A 9,261-nucleotide genomic window follows, 5' to 3' on the forward strand; every position below is an offset into this window, starting at 1 on the left:
CGTAGCCTTAGGATGGATACAACATGACCCTAATCGATGGAAAACCTTTGTGTCAAACCATGTTACGGAAATACAACGACTAACGAATCCGTCACAGTGGAGGCACTGCCCTGGTAACGAAAATCCAGCTGATCTAACCTCCAGAGGTACCACAGCAGATAAACTTCACCATGCTCCTGTATGGTTCCATGGATCTGCTTGGTTAAGAAAGAACAGAACACAGTGGCCTCGAATTTTACAGACGGAAGAGCACTCCTTGCCAGAAAAGAAGAAATTAACAGACCAAGTCTTCATGGTACAAACAACGATTCCTATTTTAACAGCTACACGGTACAGTAGCTATTTCAAGCTGTTAAGAATTACAGGATGGGCACTTCGCTTTAAACGGCACTTATTGAAAGGAAACAGAATATCTGGAGAACTAACAGCATCAGATTTGGGCGAAGCACGCACTTACTGGATTCAAGTTGTTCAACAGCAACATTTTGCGCTCGAACTGCATGCACTATACAACAACATGCCTCTACCACGTAATTCTCAGATAGCTCGCTACAACCCATTCTTGGATAATGGTCTTATTCGTCTCGGTGGACGGCTGCAGTTTGCAGAATTAACCAGAGATAAACGCCACCCGATTCTTCTTGATGGACATCATTTCACGCGTTTACTGATCCAGCAGACTCACATTCGTTTGCATCACCTTGGAGTAAACATAGTGTTATCTGAACTGAGAACAGAATTCTGGATCCTTAGAGCAATTAAACATGTTCTACACCGTTGCCCACCTCGTAAGATGGTGAAAGCTCACGTTGTTCAACAAACTGAGGCTCCATCACCAGCTGAACGAGTTTCACCACTAAAACCATTTACAGTAACAGGCATTGACTTTGCTGGTCCATTATATGTCAGACAAGGACATATTACGAAGAAAGCGTATATTGCTCTATTCACATGCGCAACAACACGAGCCATACACCTGGAACTAAGCTCAGATATGTTAACTGACAGATTTCTTCAAGCCCTACAAAGGTTTGTCGGAAGACGAGGAGTGCCCAGCACAATTTACACTGATAATGCTACTACCTTCCATGCCACGCACGTAGAGCTGAAGGAGGTCTGGCAGGTTCTCACGGCAAGGAAGACGCACAAGTACCTCGCCCAACAAGCCATCACTTGGAAATTCATCGCCCCACACGCGCCTTGGTGGGGAGGATTCTGGGAACGGATGGTGGGATCTGTCAAACGCTGCCTGAGAAAAGTTTTAGGACAGTCACAGTTGGACGAAGAAGGTCTCAACACAATCCTGGTCAGCATAGAAGCAGCACTAAACTCTAGACCAATTACGCAAGGGAGAGAGGAATCTGAGCCACTGACGCCCGCACATTTCCTTGTAGGTGATCGACTCACAACACTACCTACTGATCCAGAGTCACCAGTTAGAAAGGACTTGTCGAAGGAATTTCAACGGCTGCAGAAGATGGTAGAACACTTCTGGAACAGGTGGAAGAAAGAATATCTGATCCTGCTCAAAAACTTCCATGAAACTCATCAACCAAGGCCAGGTTCAGGAAGACTCCAGCTGGGTGATGTCTTTCTTCTACAAGAGGATGTTGGTCCACGACACGTGTGGAGGAAGGCGCGGATAGAAGATCTTCATGAAGGAAGAGATGGGAAAATACGAACTGTAACCTTACGAACTTCATAAGGATCCATAATTTCACGCCCCGTTCAACTGGTCATTCCTCTAGAAGTTGACCAGGGTGGGTAGGGTGTTGTGGGTTGATATTTGTAATTATAGACACTCTGGAAATATTGATTATCCTTGAATTAATGTTTTATATTCCATGATGTACGTGCCTTGGAGAGAAATAAAATTAATGTTGTATTGGAATCACGGTGTTGTGTGTCCGTAATAGGGGTATCTATGTTCAAGATATTCTTAGCTCCTCTATTTCATTTCAGAAAACTACTTTTCGTTCAGTGCTCGATATAACATAGGAAGGTCATCAGCTAGCCAAGACTGGCTACAGAGAATGTACATAAACGTTTAAAGTAACCAGTGAGACATATCTCACTTGGAAACTCCCCAATAGATATAAAAGTATAAATAAAATTAAATCACTCCATATATATATTTATCATAAAAATAACATGTTTCACCCATTCATGCTAGGCATCTCCATTGGTATTCATTTTTGTGTCCTGTTTACGAGCCTATTGTTGTACTATAAATGATAAAAGCACATGGTATAGGTTAAATCTAGTAAACGTTTCTTTGCAGGTAGTCCTTACTGCATTTGGTCACATGCTTTAGAGCTGACTGAGTAAGCCGTTTTATTCAATCACCCCCATTTGTTGAGAACTTAAAAATATACGTCTACAGAGACAACCTGTGGAGTAGTCTTTGGCCCCTACAGACAGACAATCCCTTGACACCCCTCCGTTCCCGAATGTCTACCTGCAGTCGCCTATGACTACTTCGCAGGTTTGTCTCTATACATGAACATTTCTAATATTGTCAGTAAAAGTGGGCAAGTGCCACTGAGACTGTTGCCGTATTGGGATAGCATAGAGGGACCATTTGCAGTTTCATTCTCTCTTGTGTCAATGTAGCACCTCTTCACCCCACTGTGATCATGCCACATGAAGGCGCGAAACAGGAGGGCTGAAAAGGCGTAAGCACCCATTGGTGCTCTGTATTACGTTGAAATTCCTTCGAATGGTTTTGAACAATCCCTAGTGGTTCCAAGATGTAGACAAGATTAAAAATTGCGGTAGTGCTGTTCTCCGAAGGGATGCGATACCGTTTAATGGAGATGCAGCTCCACAGTGTCTTTACGGAAGGGTTGAAACGTCCGTGTCAGCAGTGTCAAGCGTTGTCAAGAACGTCGTCCTCTGTCGGTATCAAGGAAAGGATAGTTCCATAGACGCTCGATATGGCACCCCTTGAGGCCTTTTCGTGTCGACTTTCAGCGGCGGTGAGTCTCAAATGTTTTACCCGCACACTCGGAAAAACACGCGTTACTTCAAGTCCGAGCGTTGCGGCTATGTCCTCCATCGCAGAGGCGTCAAAAGAATGGATTACATGTGGGTATGAGAAGGCTGTGACGACCTTCCCATCGTGTAACGCGTCCACTGTGGCGCTGGGCAGAATTGTGGTGAAATTGGCCACATCAAAGACCGATCTTACATGTTACATCAGTTTCTGAGCTGTGACATTTTTTTTTTGCATGTGTCGACACCTTGTTGATTGAAGCGTCGTGTAGCCCAATGACGACTTCGCACGGTGCCACGCTTTTCGCCATTACAGAGGAAGGTCATTGGCACCTTTGAGCCAAATTTCAAACTATTGCGTGCAATGGAAACAAATGTGGGGTTCTGAAATAAGTGATCCTGTAATTGTCTTGGTAGTGACTGAGGTGACGCAAGTCACAGGACAGTGGTAAGCACATATACAGATGACGGCAGTATCAACTACAAAAGGGCAGTACACTAGCGGAGCTGTCATTTGTACTCAGGTGATTAATGTGAAAAGGTTTCCGACGTGACTGTGGTCGCACCTCGGGAATTAACGCATTGGACATTCCATTCCGCGAAACATTAAGGAATTCGTTATTCCGAGATCCAGAGTGTCAAAATTCTCAGGCTGTACTTTTCACCACGGACAACGCAGTGGCCGACTGCACTCACTTGACGACTGAGAGCATAGGCCATCCCCATGACGTTATTGTGAAAATTTACGAAGCTAGTGCGACGATATAAAAACAATCGTAATAACGAAAATATTGATAAAAGCCATAAAGACGATGAGTTGTGATTATTGCAGTGAAATACTGTAAAATGATATAGAAAAATAACAATGAAAATTACTATTAATACGAAAACTATTTGAAGGATAATCTGTGAACAAAGATAAAAATGAACAGACAGTCCTCTAACGAGGAAGAAAGAGAAAAAACCAACTACTCTTCGTTTTGTTCTTGATTGTAGAAGGACGTCATTGACGATTCGTGATGAGAATGGCATATGTTCGTTATTAATACTGTAAGAAAAAGCGTTCTTATGATAATAATAATAATTAATTCTATAAATGTGTAAACTTGTGTTCTCCCTTCCTTAGTGTAGGGAAAGGCATCCCATAGTTATTACTGAATAATTTGCAGTTTTCATATACCGAGCTGATTTTGTTTCAAAGACGCCATTACGGGCGAGAACAAAATTTTCAGTTTTCCTTTACGCCACACGGCCTAAAAAAAGCAACTCACCCACTGAGAGTTATCTGCTTAAGTGTTTCACTTGAAAGTGAATTAATATTTTATTCCAGAAACAGGTTTTTTGTTAGCCTGGACCAGTCAGCATGGATCAGGTGTCACAAGATTCACTACATAGAAAATAATTGTAATTCAGATGTAAATAGAAAATAGATTTCAAAGAATTTTACTAAGTTCTATAACAAGATTCCAATGCGAACCTCACAGAAAGTCCAGTCTCTTCTCATTAACTGAACAATGGAGCACGACATTTAGCTTTGCTACATTTCATGCCTAATACGTTAAACACAAACTTGCTAGACTGCTTAAACTCGCAGTTGAAAAGAAAGTAACATTACTCGCACAACAATCAAATCCTTTCATGTAACCGTCTAAATTTTGGTGCACTTACAACACAGCATTTCAGCTTCGTGTTGCAGAGCGGCACTTCGCGTCTGCAAACGACGAAAGGTACGTGGAACATAATATTCTAATAACGACAGGCCCTCAGAAAGCTAAAGTGTGTGGGTCCAGGATGCCCAAGAAAAGTACATTTATTTTTATTGAAAACAGCAAAGCCCCATTAAGGTGGCTTTAATGGTGTTGCACTTCCTAATCTGTAACCTTTCATATCAGATAACATCAATACGTGTTAGTAGAATTGAGTATTCTGCATTTACAACTGCATTTGCCATTGATACTGAGAATAAGTCATCTTAATTATTTATTGTGCCACACGAACATTGAGAAAGCATCATACAGTTCGGATAGTAGTACAATTGGCACCCATAACGTGGAGCCAAATTGTTGTTATAGAGTGCCGAGAATATTTAACGAATATAGGAAACTTAAGTGAACCGAAGAATACATGGTGACTTAACTGAGTAACTTGTATATGTATGACGTATATTTAATACTGAACATGATTCTTTTCCATGAACTGAACAAGAATGAACTCTATTGTATGATTGAACTGAAGGAGAACAGAGACGTTTGATTTGGACAAAAAGAAACTGAGCTTCGACCATAAGTTGACCGGTGGCAGAAGCATTTACAAGTTAGACATTTGTCTCAGTGCACCAGCTTGGTGATATAGTGACTAGTAACTTCCTCTGGTGCATGAACTTTATGAAAGTTGTATTAACTGTAACTTACGTCAAGTAACATCTCATGTAAACTGCACTATTGTGCATTGCTTTGCGTGTGCTTGACAGCAGTTTGAGTAGCACCTTAAGTGACATTTTTGCATTTTTAGCTGTGTGTAACATTTTGTATGGGAACCGAGTGGTTAAAAGACTGAAGGGGAAAGTGAATATATACCGTGTGACGATATCAGCGATTCATTGGATGTAAGAGAAGTCATCTAGTTTAACATTAATTTTGGGTCGACCGAAGAAGGTAGTAACGTTAGAAATTGAAAACGTAGAGGATACGGAGCATAACGTGGAACATGTATTGGAACATGTACCACAGCAAAACGACGCTCATACTACTTATGAGGAATCGGATATCCAATCCACAAGTAGGGAACCCGATGCGTAAGTCTCTTTTAGGGAAGTTGATGGATGTATCGAGAATATAGTTGTGAAAGACGGAAAAACAGATTTACCGAAAACCGGAACTGTTAGTAAACCTCAAACACAAATGAGTTCCATGGAAAACCTCATGTATGAATTTCTCAGGAAACTAGAACTGAAAGAGAAAGTGCGCGAAGAAAGTTCAATTTAAAAAGTAGTATCCTGATGGATGTAAAGGACAAAGAGCGCGAAGATAGGGAGACAGCGCGTTACAGATATCTGACAGGAGAGCTCAACGCTGTCATGGAAGCGCGTGACATGGCGATATTAGACCATGTACACGCAGAGGTCAGCAGGGTGCAAACGCAGGTTGATTCTGTGGCTGGCCAGAGTAAGGTGATGGATGCTTCGCTGCACAATGTTGCGCGTAAGCTCGAAAATGTGCAGACCACTATCTCAAAAGCAGTGCGATAGGAAGTGTCCTCAGCATTGCAAGAAACAAATGTGAAGCTGGCAGAGTTCTAGTGAGGTGTAGCTGCGAGAATAGTTACTCCAGTGGGTAGCTTGAAAACAAGACGCTATACGGTAATGCACCGATCGTTAACGTGCAGGGCAACGATAATCCTACCCCGCAGCAAAATAGCAATTTTTGCGAAACACACGAAGGAGATGGTAACGCAGCAGCGGTGGGCGAGATTGCGCCTAAGCTTGCGCGCATGAAATTAGATGAGCCGATGTTAAAACACCGACAATTCCCAACCTTTAATGAAGACAAGAAAACGACACATCCTGTCGTCTTTGTAAAAAGTTTTAGAAACGTAATGCAGAGCTACTGGTCAGAAAGGCGAAAGATACAATTAGTAGTATCGTACATTACAGGAGATGCGGCTCTCTGGGCTATGGAGGCTGCAGAAATGTGCGATACCTTTGAGGAATTCGAAAAGCAATTTCTTAATAATTTCTGGTCCTTGAGTACTCAAGAAAGTCTAAGAAAACAGGTCTATAATCCAGAGTTGTATACCATTAAGAAAGGTTCATTACGTAAATATTTCGAAAGGTAAGTGGGTGTGACAAGGTACTGGACTGAACCGATCTCTACTCGAGACATCTTGCGAATCTTACAGGCAAAGTTGCCTATTGCTATCCGGGAAAAATTAATCAAGGTACCGGATACTGACCTTAAAGCATTCATGTCATTGATTGATTGCCTGGATTTAATTCAGGAAGACGCTAGACAAGCAGCAGGAGAAACCAATAGTGCCTCCCCAACAACAGTAAAGGCAACAGTAACAATGGTTTTGGAAGCCCACAGAAGATAGAGGGCGTCGTTATCAGGAGAAAGAAAACTGGCGTTCTACGGATCGGAGCGTGGAATGTTAGATCCCTTAATCGGGCAGGTAGGTTAGAAAATTTAAAAAGGGAAATGGATAGGTTAAAGTTAGATATAGTGGGAATCAGTGAAGTGCGGTGGCAGGAGGAACAAGATTTTTGGTCAGGTGATTACAGGGTTATAAATACAAAATCAAATAGGGGTAATGCAGGAGTAGGTTTAATAATGAATAAAAAAATAGGAGTGCGGGTTAGCTACTACAAACAGCATAGTGAACGCATTATTGTGGCCAAGATAGACACAAAGCCCATGCCTACTACAGTAGTACAAGTTTATATGCCAACTAGCTCTGCAGATGATGAAGAAATTGATGAAATGTATGACGAGATAAAAGAAATCATTCAGGTAGTGAAGGGAGACGAAAATTTAATAGTCATGGGTGACTGGAATTCGTCAGTAGGAAAAGGGAAAGAAGGAAACATAGTAGGCGAATATGGATTGGGGGGAAGAAATGAAAGAGGAAGCCGCCTTGTAGAATTTTGCACAGAGCATAACTTAATCATAGCTAACACTTGGTTCAAGAATCATAAAAGAAGGTTGTATACCTGGAAGAATCCTGGAGATACTAAAAGGTATCAGATAGATTATATAATGGTAAGACAGAGATTTAGGAACCAGGTTTTAAATTGTAAGGCATTTCCAGGGGCAGATATGGATTCTGACCACAATCTCTTGGTTATGAACTGCAGATTGAAACTGAAGAAACTGCAAAAAGGTGGGAATTTAAGGAGATGGGACCTGGATAAACTGAAAGAACCAGAGGTTGTAGAGAGTTTCAGGGAGAGCATAAGGAAACAATTGACAGGAATGGGGGAAAGAAATACAGTAGAAGAAGAATGGGTAGCTCTGAGGGATGAAGTAGTGAAGGCAGCAGAGGATAAAGTAGGTAAAAAGACGAGGACTAATAGAAATCCTTGGGTAACAGAAGAAATATTGAATTTAATTGATGAAAGGAGAAAATATAAAAATGCAGTAAATGAAGCAGGCAAAAAGGAATACAAACGCCTCAAAAATGAGATCGACAGGAAGTGCAAAATGGCTAAGCAGGGATGGCTAGAGGACAAATGTAAGGATGTAGAGGCTTGTCTCACTAGGGGTAAGATAGATACTGCCTACAGGAAAATTAAAGAGACCTTTGGAGAGAAGAGAACCACTTGTATGAATATCAAGAGCTCAGATGGCAACCCAGTTCTAAGCAAAGAAGGGAAGGCAGAAAGGTGGAAGGCGTATATAGAGGGTTTATACAAGGGCGATGTACTTGAGGACAATATTATGGAAATGGAAGAGGATGTAGATGAAGATGAAATGGGAGCTACGATACTGCGTGAAGAGTTTGACAGAGCACTGAAAGACCTGAGTCGAAACAAGGCCCCGGGAGTAGACAACATGCCATTAGAACTACTGACGGCCTGGGGAGAGCCAGTCCTGACAAAACTCTACCATCTGGTGAGCAAGATGTATGAGACAGGCGAAATACCCACAGACTTCGAGAAGAATATAATAATTCCAATCCCAAAGAAAGCAGGTGTTGACAGATGTGAAAATTACCGAACTATCAGTTTAATAAGTCACAGCTGCAAAATACTAACGCGAATTCTTTACAGACGAATGGAAAAACTGGTAGAAGCGGACCTCGGGGAAGATCAGTTTGGATTCCGTAGAAATGTTGGAACACGTGAGGCAATACTAACCTTACGACTTATCTTAGAAGAAAGATTAAGAAAAGGCAAACCTACGTTTCTAGCATTTGTAGACTTAGAGAAAGCTTTTGACAACGTTAACTGGAATACTCTCTTTCAAATTCTGAAGTTGACAGGGGTAAAATACAGGGAGCGAAAGGCTATTTACAATTTGTACAGAAACCAGATGGCAGTTATAAGAGTCGAGGGGCATGAAATGGAAGCAGTGGTTGGGAAAGGAGTGAGACAGGGTTGTAGTCTCTCCCCGATGTTATTCAAAAATGGTTCAAAATGGCTCTGAGCACTATGGGACTCAACATCTTAGGTGATAAGTCCCCTAGAACTTAGAACTACTTAAACCTAACTAACCTAAGGACATCACACACACCCATGCCCGAGGCAGGATTCGAACCTGAGACCGTAGC

The 9,261-nt window shown here is 41.7% G+C and overlaps 1 protein-coding gene across 1 annotated transcript; it reads left to right on the plus strand.

Annotated features, from left to right (window-relative positions):
- Positions 1–994: 994 nt before the first annotated feature.
- Positions 995–1,705, plus strand: LOC126263326 (uncharacterized). Its single transcript, XM_049960416.1, has one exon. It carries the CDS (start codon positions 995–997, stop codon positions 1,703–1,705), a length of 711 nt encoding a protein of 236 aa, XP_049816373.1.
- The last annotated feature ends 7,556 nt before the right edge of the window (positions 1,706–9,261 follow it).

Source organism: Schistocerca nitens, chromosome 6, assembly GCF_023898315.1.
Source record: "Schistocerca nitens isolate TAMUIC-IGC-003100 chromosome 6, iqSchNite1.1, whole genome shotgun sequence".
NCBI classification, from domain to species: Eukaryota; Metazoa; Arthropoda; class Insecta; order Orthoptera; family Acrididae; genus Schistocerca; species Schistocerca nitens.

Excerpts from the sequence above, each read along its gene's own strand:
- LOC126263326 (XM_049960416.1), top strand. The coding sequence starts at position 995 with ATGTTAACTGACAGATTTCTTCAAGCCCTACAAAGGTTTGTCGGAAGA.